General features: G+C 39.5%; 1 protein-coding gene across 1 annotated transcript in view; it reads right to left on the bottom strand.

The window, feature by feature from the left end:
* Positions 1–7,296: 7,296 nt before the first annotated feature.
* The window catches only part of LOC148032501 (phospholipid scramblase family protein C343.06c-like), an 81,124-nt gene continuing 73,245 nt past the window's right edge, over positions 7,297–15,175 (bottom strand). Inside the window, exons 9-11 of the mRNA XM_087683181.1 lie at positions 8,806–8,943; positions 8,607–8,713; positions 7,297–8,007 (exon numbers count right to left, since the gene is read on the bottom strand). Coding sequence (XP_087539307.1) covers positions 7,971–8,007; positions 8,607–8,713; positions 8,806–8,943 — 282 coding nt within the window. The 3' untranslated portion in view covers positions 7,297–7,970. The remainder of the gene's footprint in view (positions 8,008–8,606; positions 8,714–8,805; positions 8,944–15,175) is intronic.

Here is a 15,175-nt window from a genome sequence, read left to right as displayed (position 1 = left end):
GGAGAGGTTCACCTCCAAGATCCCTCACTCTCACAAGCTCACTCCCTCATACTCCCTCCCTCAAGCACTCACAAGTAAGCAAGAGAAGAGAAGGAGAGAAGTAGAAGAGCCCACTTTGTCACAGACCAAAGAATGAGCTCTCATTCACTTTTTGAACTTTATATACAAAGCCCTAAATCCCTTTTGGACGGTCATCCCCTTATCCCCTTGTTTACATGGCTAGTTGTGACGTAGGCCCTTTTTTCCATTGTCCTCCTATCTTCTTAACTTCCTTCCTACCGCCCATCTACCTTTACAATTTGCACATGCGCTTTTAAAATAAATCACGATGCGCCTTGCGCTCTTTTAAAAAGTATTGACTTGTGCTTTTTCTTGAGCACCTCTCCTTGATTTAGGACTTTTTTACACTTCTTGTGTTTTTTGATTTTTCTTGGCATGCCTTTGTTCTCCATTTTGCTTTTGCCTTGGCTCTGTTTTCTACTTTAGATTTTTCCAAATTTTCACCTTGTTCGCTTGTTTGTTTGAGGGTTAACAATATGATTCAATGCTCCCGAATCAATATACCAAACATCATCTGCATTCGACTTATTAGCAGCCCTATTCTGTACGTAAGTCATGGCAAACAACTGATTTGCAGAATCATCCTCTGTATGGTTGGATGATGCATAATGTCCATGTTGTTTGCCCTTTTGATTGCCCTGCTTCTTCCAGCAGTCCTTGGCAATGTGTTAGTACTACTTGCCACAATAATGACAAATCTTATCCTTGTTAGGATTGTCAGAGACACGTTATGGCTACTAGGAACCTCCACCCCTAGGGCTAGGTCTCCCCCTAGTTCTAAATGTGCCACCTCCTCATGTGTTTGAACCCTGTTGGGTATTACTACCATGAGATGTATTCTATGGTGCTCCTCTGCCACGAGCAAATCCCCTACCATGGCTACCACGACTGCGTTGATTCAAGCAAAATACAACATCCTTGATCTTAGAGCTGCTAGAGCCAATAGCCAATCCCAGCTTGACTTCCTCATGAATGAGCAATGCCAGAAGCTTAGTAAAATCGTGTTGATTCGAGCAAAAGACAACATCCTTGCTCTTAGAGCTACTAGAACCAATAGCCAATCCTAGTTTGACTTCCTCATGAATGAGCAATGCCACAAGCTTAGTAAAATCTAGCACTTTAGCCTGCACAGACATGTAAGTATCAAAAGATTTATATTCAAGCACCAAGCCATTTAATGCAATTGCAACCATGTCTTCATCCTCCACCTGTGTGCCAATGGATGCAAACTGGTCCGCAATGGTCTTGATTCCAGTGACATAGTCCTGAATAGACCTACCATTTCTCTCCATATTATTGAATTTCTACTTCAACTATATCTTCCTAACACTTGTGATAATGCCATCATAATACCTAATCAATGTATTCCATGCATCCTTTGGAGAGCTACAGTTCATAATCTACATTACATATGATCTAAAATACATAATGATAGCCAATGTAGAACCCTGCGTGCTCTTTCCGTCCAAGATTTATGAGCTCTCAGCTAATCTGGAGTGGGAGTAGGCAATTTGGGTTCAACCTCTCTGCTCTTGCTACCAAATCCCAACATCCTTTTCCTATCAGAAAGTTCTCATGCGGAACTTCCAGATGGAATAGTTGTTTTTGTTGTCAAGTTTCTCACCCACTATTTGGGTTATGTTATCTTTGTCTGCATTTGCCATGTTGTAAACACTGCCTGACTTCGTGCAAACTAAGGTTTCTTAACTGATCAATTTCAGCCTTCCAATTCAATGACAATTTTCACTAGCAATCCACTGTTCAAATCAGAGTATTTTTGTCCGTAAACATGTCAACCATATCCCAAGTCGAGTGGCAATACATCTAGGTATAACAACCTATTTGTATGGATTGTATTTACTACATGCTCTGTATCTAAACACACTAACTGGCAGTGAACAAATAAGCAGTCTATGAACAACTTGTGCGCAACTAGCAGTCTTTTCTCAGCCAAACCAAGGGTATTTATGCCTCAACATAGCCCACAACATCCCAAAAAATTGCCACTATATGCAAATATCCATACATGTCTATCTGGACACATTGCAGTGCATGTACATCATGTATGGAAGTAAATATTCTTCCAGCTAATAAAAATGGTTCATACCTTGCTATAATCAATAGCAAATTAGTCCAAATTTGAGCATTTAATACTCACAATATTCCACAAATATACCTACAGCTACAATGGCATGACTTAAGCCTTACAAGTACCAAATGGATGTCAGTATGTTTCAACCTTCGAGTGATAACTGTCATACATTCAAATTACAGATTTCAACTTGTAATTTTCGGATCTCTAAATGCATTCCAAAACTGAATTTTTAATCCATTTTAATCATACCCAAGTGTACATGGATATTGCCCAAATATTTATCAAGCATTCTTGATAGTCATATCCATCATTCCAAAGCATTGGTGGATCAAACGGTGCCCTGTATTAGTGCTGAAAAACTTTTGGACATATTTCAGCATGTCATTATCTTCAAACACTGAGCATTTGACACTCCCAATCCAAGATCAAAAACATAAGAGATAATGCATATGCTTTGTCAAGCATCCACCAAGTATAAGCTCTTCAATGATCATTGTCTGTTGAGACTTCACTATTGCTTATGAGTTACCATACACAAGTGTATTAAGCATGCATTACACAGGTTTGCTGGTCACATTTAAACTGCTTTACATCAATTTGATACAGCATACATAATGCTCCATGAGCTCATGCCAATTCTCAACCATTTAGCAAGTAATATGTCACATTGGATGCATATACATTAGACATCAAGGATGCCTTCAAATTTTTCCAGGTATAGTTGTATGAATAATAGACGCAGCTTCTACATGCCACATTTTTTGACCTATTGCTAGTCACTTGCAAGCTAATGCTTCTTCAATGAAGGCTCTAATGTATGCCTCAAATGTTCCATATGATTGCTCAAGAAAGTGGATGATTAGTAGTGGCCAGATCTGCTCACGTTTTTCAGGTGCAAATTTGCTACATCACGTCTGTATACTGGTGCTTATACTAACCACAAATGAGTTAATGATAGACTCTCTCACTTGCCAATGATCCCTCATGCGTACATCAACAAGCTCTAATAGGTGTAGGAGATCCAAATCTGATGTATACTTCTCCAATGTTGGTTATGGCTTATTTTCCCTGCAGCTTCAAACTTTTCCTTCATGTTCCAGCTTTTACAATGCCAATGCCAAGCTACAAGCTCTCAGGAATTCCATGGTTCATGGCTTTGATACCATGTTAAATGACAAAGTAGATTTGGAGCAACAGAGAGTGAGCAGTCAACTCATCCCATTTCTTTCTTTATTCCCTCAAGTAACTAGTAGAGCACAATAGTTACAACTAGGTCATCTAGCTAATGTACTAACTGTGGTTAAGTTAGAGACCATTGACTTATTAAATGTCCCACACTTGCTGTGTATAGCTAGACATACAGTTAGACTATCGGTCACACATAAACAAATTATAAGGACAAAGAATGATACAACAATCCCCTAAGTTTGATTAACTCAACCTCCACCCTCCCCCCCCCCCCCCCCCAAAACATCCATCTCCACAAAGATCTTGTGTAGCCAAGAGGGATGCCGATAGCACAATTTTTGCCAACAAACATTCCTTTGCAAATGGCAAGCAAACTCCACATTGGCTCCTCTTGTACTTCTTTCGAAGATATGAGGGTAGCCCATTAGCCCTTAATGAAGGGCATGAGAGTCTAGCCTTCCCTTTCATCTCTAAGAGAAAAATACATGTCACTGGCCTCCAAGGAAAGTCATGGAAATTCAATCTATACATACAACTTTGGATATGGAAGTGAATCTCTAGATGAGTTGAAGTGGAATCCAAGAGAGAAGTTCTCACCAACACATTATGGATTAGCAAGCATGTTTTAATGCATATTAATATGCATTATGCACCCTCACATAACAGATTTGACACAACAACATATCATGAATTCTTTTCGCCATGTCTTTCAATGATGCATGCAAGATAGCTAGTGGTTAAGGCAAGTGTTCTACTTTATACAACTTCTAGCACATGGGGGATTGGGAGTCAAGAGTTAGCCTAGACATGACAAGATTGTGTCTATAGGTATCACCCATAGTAACACTTGGAGAATCCAATGCATGATATTTGATCATGTGGAGACAATCCAACATGTATGAAGAGAAGTGCCAACCATTAGCTTAGAGTCTTTTGTTTAATCTTGTCTAGCTTAGAGTATGTCTCTTGCAGTCTTTTATTATAGGAGTCAATCAAACAAGGGCCTCCATCTATAATATGAGACAAAGATGCATGATACAATCTCCATTATCAAGGAAAACTCTTATATTATAGTTATCCTAAAGGCCTTTCCCAACCACCTAGTTATGAGACGCTTGGGACATCATACTGCCAAATGATTTTCAATGGCAAGAGTCTCTTGGTAAATGCAACCTTGAGAGATCTCCTGGAATCCATTATTTACTTACTCAACGACCAATGGAATCAACTCTACATGGCAATTCTTATCACCTGTAGAAGCTCCCATAACAATTCATTCACCTGGGCTATCCATGGCTTTTGTTTCATGATGCAGGCAAGTGATCCCATATGACAACACATTCCTTCCCTATATCTTCTATCACCCATCCCTTAGACTATCTCGAGAGACATGTCTAAATGGTTGTTTGATAATTTTCACATAAATTCAAACTATTAATTTTTAAACAACTTCAACTAAACTAATGAGAATATATAATTCTTTATAAAAATATTTTAAACAATATCATTAACCACACCTCTTTTTGCAAAAGAAAAAACAAAAACTCTGGGTGAGGTGAACTTAAACTACATTGAATTGTACCTTGGCCTTGTTTAAAACATGACCAAGCATGTTGAGTTGAAGTCCCATTTGGGGGGGGCATTTAGAGTCACTTTCAAGCCTTTAAAGCTCTTTGAAATTCAAGGGAATGTTCCATAAGAACAAATGAGGGTGAGGCTACCATCACAAAAATTTTAAGGTAACTTTTTAGCCAGGAGACCATAACTTTAACACATGAACTCTAACTTTATTGGAGAATGATACGTCAAAATCATATTATCAACATCTTTTCAATAATATGCTATATGACATGGTTTGGAGATATATACAATGGATATAATTATCCATGGGTCTTCTTTTCTTAATAGAACAATGATATGACAATTCTTGTAAGGCCAAAAAGTGAGTTTAAATCTTGTCTACTGAAGGTAAAAGAACATTACATGAGATGATTCAAATCACATAACCTATAAAAAATAACATATTGAATGAAAATCTAATTGATTCTTAAACAAGTAACAAATAACAAGACAACCTAACACCTATATAGATAGACATGGATATTACAAGAAAAAAACAAACATGTCAACATTAACTACACAAATATGTCATCAACCTTTAATAACATTGATCAACAAATCTCAAGCTCCATGCCATTGACTCCATAGGATTTTAGCCATTAATGACTGTAATTTTGAAATTAGATGTTACAAAGGTTTAGATAATAACATTGTTGATGCACTTTTTAGAATAAGCACATTCAAAACAAAACATGACTTTAACAAGATCCAAAAATATGAGAAATCCTTTATGAGACCTCAAAATAACAATCATACAATACAAAAAGTATATATTAGGTCCAAAAATAATATGTTATATTAAATAGATCATTTAAAGGAAGCCAAAATCATACAATCTGTACAACTACATTAATTATTTTCAATCACGCTCTTATTAAGCATCTCGAATTTTATAAGTGTTCAAAATTCATAAGAAAAAAAAAAGGCCAAGATAGTAAGCTATCTCAAGAAATGTATAGACATGCAAATCACCACTCAAAAAACTCATAAGGTTACTCCTAACCATAGAAGTTTCAAAACCATTCAAGCTAGTAGTACTATACCTCAAACAAATAAGGAAAATAAAACATGTACTACTAACATAATATTTAACCTGATAGTGTAAAGTCAACACATTACTCAATATACCTCTACTAACTCAATAGCAAAATTTCTATTCGAATACATGATTTGTTAATTCTTAAGAATAAAACAAATATTCATATCATCATAGCATTCCCAAACAAATGGATTGATAGGACGATAGATGCTCAATCCAATGTTCAACTAAAGTAAGCGCATTCAGAGACTCAAATTTTCCTCTATAAATTCCTTTGTTAGAAAACCCAATTAAATTTAAAGATGCAACACATTAGTAGTTAGAATTAAAGTAAACACAACCACTAACAATATTAGCAATCCATAATAACCTAACATTCACACGAAGAACATAACAATGACTTGAAGACGATAATAGAATAAATAAAGAGTATGAAATTGGAGACATGGCATTGATTCATTTATTACTTTAATGAAGATGAAAACAAAAAATGAATCATTGCAACAAAAATGGATCGACCGCTATGCAATAGCTAATAAAATAAGTAAAGACGATATGCAAGAAATAGGATAGACAAAAACACAAAAATAGTTGCACATATAACGAGGATAATAGGCTTTTCAAAATACTAATAATAAGGCAATGCAAGGTAGAGATACAAAATGACCAAAAGGAAAGGATGCAAAGTTCTAAGACACTCAATACTTGATCCATCCAAAAGCAGTTCACACAGCGTTCAATTGTTAATGGATAACATTGATTGTTACAAAGGAGACCCAACATGATTAATGGATAACATTGATTGTTACAAATTATCCTTAGGAGACCCAACATGAGAGCCTTGCATAATGAAGTCCGAATGATACCTTTGCCACTTTATTAGTATACCTATGCTACGGTCCTATGATTTTGACTCTCTCTCTCTCTCTCTCTCTCTCTCTCTCTCATTCATACACCATGGATGGACACGCATTCATTTTTCACAAACCTCATGTATGTCTTGCCTGTCTTGTTATGCTTCACTTTTGTCTCCAATTTTATAACCCTTGCCTTACTCATTATAACTAATTTTCTCTCCAATTTAATGATTCTTACCTAACCCAGTGTCATTGACTCTTCTCTCATAATCATATATCTGTTAAACATCAGTGTTTTGCACCTCAATTTCTTACAATGCCACTCTTTCTCCAGACTCACAGAAAATATATAGAGTTGGGAGTTCTGCAATTTCTCAGAGCATCACCCTCGATCCTTCTGCAATACCCACGTTGAACCCAGAGTTATGCAATCTTCTTGGAAAGAACAAGAGCCGCGTACACTTCAAACACCACCATCCAACACCATACTAACATTGATGTCACTACCTGCTAGCAGGTTTGAGGACTGGAAACCACACCTCAATGTACATCCGTGTCCTAGACACTACAAATAATTGGATAAAATTCAGGAGGCAGAACTTATGCCAAATCCATGTATTATTTTAAGATTTCCACACTGCCATGTGTATGTAACCATATTACTTCGAGTGCTTTTGCTTCAACTGGCAGGTCAAGATTTCTCCCATCAGGCTTTAGGAGTTCTTTGCTCCGATAGAATTTACAAGTTAAAACTTCGTCCAAAACAATTGTACAGATCCAAGCGAGCTGCTCGACATGGAAATAAGCATGCCGAGGTCACCAGCAGGCCTTGCAAAGCACTTTAGCCAACATGAAATGCAGGAAAACCCTGCACTTACCCCGACTCTAGACAGAGACCACAGACAAAGGCAAGACTTGAAATTCACGAGTTAGACATAGACCTACAAAACATGAATCCAATGTCGCAAATGTCCCTTGGGACAATGAACAGGTAAAAGCATTGACAAACTGCCAGGAAATAGCCAGAAGTAAAAACCTCCATTACCTCCAAAATTATGTACAAGAATATGAAGTGATACTTGAAGAGATACCAGCTTCTCTTCATAACAATCTACTCTTCACCTCCTATAAATGGTATGGGAAAGAACCTGTATGGTGTTTCCACAAGTCAAACAAAGAGTGTTGTGTTATCCATGGTGTCATCAGAGGTTAAATGGCCTCCAAAAATATTTCATTGTACAGAGATCCAAAAGTTCTCATGTCTTTTAGACAAAAAAAAAAAATTTACTGTATTTTAGGGCTCACTTAGGTACATGTGACAATTTCCACAAAATGCAGTGCCTTCCTCCACTGTTGCATGTAAAACTAGAGCATACTTCTACCAATAACAGGTAATGGGGGTCTGCCATATATATATAGTATTTGGCTGTAAGAATGCACTTGTGAGCTTGATGTAACAACATGCACATGCATTTGTATGACTATGAGTATGAGTATGGGTCTAGAACAGCTGAAATAGGCACTCAGACAAACATGCCTCTGAACTTCAAAGCACCCAACGAAAATTTCTATATCCAAAGGCCTTAATCAACTACAGAACAGCCCCTCCAAATGCATTCAACTCTCAGCAATTGCGAGTAACACCTTGCTGATGACTGGTAAAGGATCCCCAGTGGTGTGGGTTCAATCCCCATTAGCACATAAAGATTGTGACAATTAACATTAAGAAAGAAAAGATCTGCCTTACCATCCACTATGCCTTGAGAAATGGTCATTATCAAGAGAGATTGCAAGTGCAAGTGCCACCGCTCTTTCTGACAGAGATAATGGGCGATCTACTTCAAATGTTTCAGCCTGCAAAATGTTTCCAAGTTGCCTTTGTTTCTGCCTTGCTCTCTACTTTTCTTTTAAAAAAAACCGTAAAACAAGTCCAAAAATTAACTTGCCTCATATTCATGATTCACATTAATTCCTTGTGGCAGAACAGATTTGTCTGCAGACATTGCATCTACTGCAGATTTCGGGTGATAAGCAGGGGCAATATCACCAAATCGAATTGCATACTGGCCAGCATCTGTAAGCATCTGTAAATTAGCATCAAAGAAAATCTTTAGAACAGTCTTTATTGACCAGCCAGACTTTGAGCACGCACAATAATAGAACAAGATAAGGCTTTCAAAACAGCTGAACCCACCCTTTATGCCTCCCCAACATTCTTTCTCAGTTTTGTAAAAGGCCTGAACAAGCACATCATGCCCATGCCTCTTCTGCATGCACACACATGAGCATGCAAACATACATGCACCCACGTGTGCCCACACACACACGTGCGTGCATGCACAAAGTTGGCTTGATAGCAGGGTTGAGACTCATCACAGGATGCAGATTTGCCAATTATGTCACTAGGAGGTTGAGTTTGAGAAGCACTCTATTTGTGGATGTACAATATATCATGAAATCGAAGGGAGATTTCCTTAGCTTTTCCAAGATGGATTTGGGCTTCTCCATAGGGTGATGGAAGATCAAGATCAAAGATGCTTGGGCTGTTTTTACCATATCTCTTGACACACACACGGAGCCTTTTGAGGAGCAAGAGCACAGAAGAAAAGCTAGTGAGCCAGTGAGGTCCTACAGATTTCTTTAGTGCTAGCTGGAGGGTCAGCTTGCCAGGCATTGACACACCAACAACATTGGCACATCATCCATGAGTCAGAGAGGTCACAGCAGATCAGGAAATCAACTTTGCTGAGCACAGTGCCCTTCCTAAGCTCCTTATTTTGAACAAATGCAAATCATGATTGCTCACCACCTGAGATGAATACTACCTCCTTTCAGCCAACTTGCCATCTTGGATCATCCCATGATACATATCTTTGCCTTGAGAAATGTACAATATATCTATTGATCAAATGGGTATTCTATGGGTCAGCTACAAGTCTATTGGTAGCATAGTTGCACAAACAGGCATTTCAGGCTGCCAAAAATGGACAGGTTTTGGTCCCAAAATGTTTCCAGACATCCGTTTTAGACAGGCAAGGCAAAACTCCCAGTTTCATGGCAGGCTGCTCATTTCGCCTTTTTGCGCTCAGTTTTTGGCCTCGTTCATCTGCTCTCCACCCTCTTTCTCAGCTGATCACTGTCCCTACTTGCTGTTTTCTTCCCCCTTTTCACACTACTGCTGTCTACAGCCTTAAAACCCTACATCCCTCATCCCTCAACTGCCCAATACTTTTCCTTTCCTATCTACACTATTTGCAGCACTTCTCCCTCAGTTTTGGAGCTGTTTTTTAGTGTTTCCAGCGAGTAACCCCTCTCCTTTGTTGCTGGTTTCCTCTATTTCTAGCAAGAACAGCCATGGTGAAGGATACATTTTAGAGCCACACGTGCACCATCAGCAACTATGGAGCTAGTGGTGGCTCGAAGCAGTGGGAATGCAACTATTGCCATGTCATATGCATGGGAATGGAGCTAGTGGTAAGGATATTGATGATTGCCCTAAAGTGCCTAATGATGTGTTTGCTAGTTTAAAGCATTGGAGGTGGCAACACCTTGTGGTCAGTGTGGCAAATGATGATGATACAGTATACTCCACGACAAAGTGCACATCCTATGGTTCCATGTGACCTACCGTACGTGATACTACCCCAAAGAGGGGTAGAGTGTGCATAGATATTGGTGCTTCTATTAGTACCAACATCTCTATGGATGCAAATACAAAGGCGACTCAGGCAAGTGTAGGTGCATCTATTGGGGTCTAGTTGCTTCATGGATCCCTTTGCCACATCCTAGGGGTGTGCACAATGGTAGTAGCTCATTCGTAGGTGCACCGTGCATGTACCAGTGGGGCAACAAGGGGATCATTGGAAAGGGCAAAAATTACAACACCCCTTCAAATGCAAGCAAAGGAAAATCTTACTCGTGAGATCACGAGATTATTTATACAGTGCACCATCCCTTTCCATGTTGTACACACAAAGAGGTGGAAAAGGACAATCAGGGCCATCAATCGCATTAGATGTGAGTGGGAGGGCCCCACCCATGAGGCTTTGTACACAACCATGAGCTTGTTAGAGAGAAACAAGTTGTAGAGCTAGAGATGCAACACTTAAAGACTACTTGGCAAAAATATGGCTACACTATCTTATGCAATGGATGGATGGGTGTGAGGAGAAGGAATGTGTATAACATGTTGGTGTCCTCCTACAAAGGGACCATGTTTTTACGTGCCATAGATGCATTGCCAGCAAGGAAAATGATTACTGGTAATAATTACATCTATAAGCATATCATGGCTGCTATTTTGGAGATTGGTGCAGAAAATGCAGTGCAGGTTATCATTGACAATGATAGTAACTATGTGGCTATGGGTGCTTTGTTAGAGAGAGTTCTCTAAGATCATGTGGACTCCATGTGCCGCGTGCATCGAATCATATCTATAATTTATTTCGATTCATAATTTTTATAAATATGTGGGTTAACTTTCATAAATCAAATAGGGTGCAAGACATTCGTGCAATGTGGAACAGAAGATTAAATTGGTTTCACAAACCAATCCATGATGTTGCACATTGCTTGCATCCCCTTTGGTGTAGCGAGGATTAATATTCAAGTGAGGAGCTTAAAGAGGGGTTGCAAGACTACTTTGATAAGTGGACTAATTGAGATGTTTCCATCATTACCCAGCTTGAGGATGATCTCCTCAAGTTTCGTAATCATACTCTTTCATTTACACACCCCACTGCAGAGTTACATGAGACAACCCTCTAGCTTGAGTCTAGGTGAGAGACATACGGAAATTGTACTCCGAGTTTGGCAAGTAAACAGATTTAATGAGCATAAATAAGTATGGTAAATTTCTTTTACTTCTTTGTTTTAGGGCTTGAATTTAACTAATACTTCTTGAATCCCAAATTCTTATTCTAATTTCTAATATTATTGGAGTTTGGTAGAAAAGGGTGGCTATCTGTATTCTCTCATAGAATTGTGATAGTAGTCGTACTCAGAGAAATTGGTGCACGTGGGCTTTGTTTCACACAAAAAATGAGGAGAGGTTTGCACCTACGCATCCAAAATGGTCTAGCCATGCGTGATCTAGAGCAAGAGGAGCTCAACTTCGGCATGCAACTCCTACCTCTACAACTCCAATGGCCGATGATGATAATGATGATACCTCCTTTTCCTCTAGCAATTGTACAAGTGCTCTTGCTAGTAGCCTTCAAGAGGACAAGGCAGAAGACATGTCTTTGGATGATGCTAAGTGACTTATTAGATGATGGATCATGATTCATAGACTTGTACCGTGTAGACTTGTCACCTGTTAGTTAATCATGTTTATGGTTCATTGGCAATTGGATGAGATATTGAGTCACTTGAGTCTTGACACTTGTTAGTTAATCATGTTTATGGTTCATTGGCAATTGGATGAGATATTGAGTCACTTGAGTCTTGACACTTGTCACTGATACGTGACCATTGATACATGATACATCATAGTTGCATTTATTTTTCATGCATTGTAGTTTGTTTACCTAGTACTCTATTTTTTGAGTCTATATGGCATGACATGAGTCTATGGTTATTCACTATTGAGTCTAAATCTTAACATACGTCATCATCATTCACGAGCCATGGCATATTGCAATCTTTTATATTAGATTCTAAGTTTTAACTTCTAAATCTTAATCTTGAAAGTTTTTTAAACTCATGGATTATGGTTTTACAATCTTACTATCTTAAATCTTTGGTAGAGGCATGTATACTTGTCAAATCCCTTCTAATGTTACATGTATACTCTATATTGTTGAGGAGTTTAAGTGGTTTCGTGTAGATGTTCAACATATAAATGGTATTATCCATTTATGTATGTCTAATATTAAAACATTCCTAGAGATAGGTGTAAAGTCCATTTCCCCGTTTTGGCCTTGGGCTCAAACTCTGTTTTGCCACTCCAAAACACATTTTTGTTTCGTTGTTTCCAAAACTCTGGGCAACTATGATTGGGAGATTATTTAGTACATCATACTAGCCTACGTTGCAGTCCTTATGATCGCAAGTATGAGCATATTTAGTTGTCTCCATTTTCATTGTTGGTCTCAAGCGGAGACAACATGGTTAAAAGCACTCATTACTTTGTCTCATGAGAGAACTAATGGCACGATACATAGTCCAAAATGACCGGCCCGGGGAGGGGGGGGGGGGGGGGGGAGGGGGGGTGGGGGTGGTGTGTTTGGTGGGGGTGAATTCACTGATCTCTCTATGTGAGGGAGAGAGAGAGAGAGAGAGAGAGAGAGAGAGTCTTGGCAATGGCGTTGCCCTGGGTCGCCTAGCCCAAGTTGATGAAACCCTAGGCCTATCCCTTTACTGCCCTAGGCCCACATTCTCTTACCCACCTAGTCCTGTGCACACCGCCCTCAACCTACGTACTGCCTAAAATGCCTCTACAAGACAATGCATATTGTCTTGCCCTATGCACAACCGGAAACACACGCACGCACGCACACACCCACACACACACACACAACAATTGAGAGCCACCCTACCTACTCTTGGGGACGAATCACTACGTGCAACCTATTTCTTCCTTGTCTGTTCCCTGAGCACGCGTTGAAAGAAACCCACAAGCCTGCTTTGTTTGCTACGTGCAAGGACAAGGCAATTTATGGGCAACTGTGGAAGAGTGAACTAGCGGCCCTGCTCTTTCATGGCAGGCCTAAACTAGGATGCTATGGATCCATTATATACAATCTTGGGTCCAAACATGGACGTGGAAGAAGATGCACTGAAAGGAGACATGGTAACCTCCACCAATGAGATGGCTTCACCCCACCTTGATGTTTAGCCATTTGTCAAACACAGCAAGCATCTCCATGAGAACTCGGGTGATTCTATGCCTTGCTCATATGCTCACGTAGTTTCTGTTGCTTCGCAAGATTTGCAGGAACCGAATTGGGCTCAAGTTCGCGAATACCCTCTTGGGAGAATATATCGAGCATAACCATCAAGCTATCCCTGTCTGTGTGGAGGAGATTTTGGATGCACAAGTGCCTACTCAAGAGGTTCTTACATGTTAGCAGGATTGTCAACTCATGTGTAAGTCTGTGCATGCTTGTCAGGACTGGACACATTATCATTATTTGAGGGATTATTGTAGTGATTTATTTGTGGCATTTTATGCCAGTTGGTCAGCATGTAATGCTGGCCAACCAATTGCTATATTTGGCCTATTTTGTACCTATATTTAGTGAGGCTCCTCCTCTTCAATCAGTCATCATCATTCTTCAAGTGGACTTCCCGTTGAAGAGAGGAGCCGGTGCAAGTGCCCACGCAGCCAGTGACTCACCATTGTATGCAATTGTCTCATGTTTGATATATGGATTCCACTTCCTAAGCACATCTCTGAGTTCTCTTCTTTTGCAATGTTCTTCTGTATTATCTCTCTTCTGTCTTGTGTTCAGTAGCTTATTTCAGCACTTGTCTATGCTTCCATTGCTGCACCACTTCTAACATGGTATCAAATTGCAAGATTGACTTTCATACTGCGATTTTTCTGCTGATTTCAGGCCGTCCCCTTCATTTGCTGATCAGACGACTGTTTGATGCTGTCCATCGTGCAGATTTCCCTCTGATTCTTCTGCCTTTGCTGCATTTACTGCAGCGCCAGCGGACGTCAGCCCTCCCAGGATTTGTGCTTTCAGGCTGCAACCCTTTGGCTGCATCTATCAGCTCTTGTGTTGTTGTTGCCTACTATGTTTAATCCAAATTTTCTGCATGTTCAGCCTTTGACACTGCTCCACTGTTGGGCAACATCTTCTGACTTTTTTCTTGCAGATTTTGGTACTATCAACATTGTGTTTTTGTGATCAGCCTATGAATACTGCATGCGAACTCTCTTTTTGGGCAATTTGTATTGTTTGGTTGGCAGTTTTCTCTCTTGGTTTACCTTCTATCTTATCTTCTCCATATGGCTCCTCCATGCACTTTTACAAATGTTTAGTTACATGGACCTGATTATCTTACATGGAGTGCTGCGATGTAAGCCTGCTTTGGGCAAAAGCTGATTTTAAAGAGAAACACAATCCTAGAGAGTTACTATGTCCCACATGCAAAATCCTATTTTGGGCGCCCCAAACTTTCTATAAATAGGCATGCAGCCCACCACTCTCCCTTAATCCCGTTTTGCAAGTTTCAAGAGCCGTATCTCTACTGCCCACACCCCATTCACAGAGGACATCGTGGTCAAAGATTTCTCCAGCCGTTTGCTACCATCTGCCGCCTGATTTCAACCTTAACCATTTGTCTGCAACTACCGCCTGCTAG

This window comes from Lygodium microphyllum, chromosome 8, assembly GCF_053477565.2.
Source record: "Lygodium microphyllum isolate KBCC chromosome 8, Lygodium_microphyllum_v1.1.10, whole genome shotgun sequence".
Taxonomy (NCBI): Eukaryota; Viridiplantae; Streptophyta; class Polypodiopsida; order Schizaeales; family Lygodiaceae; genus Lygodium; species Lygodium microphyllum.
This window is presented reverse-complemented; position numbering and strand designations above follow the sequence as displayed.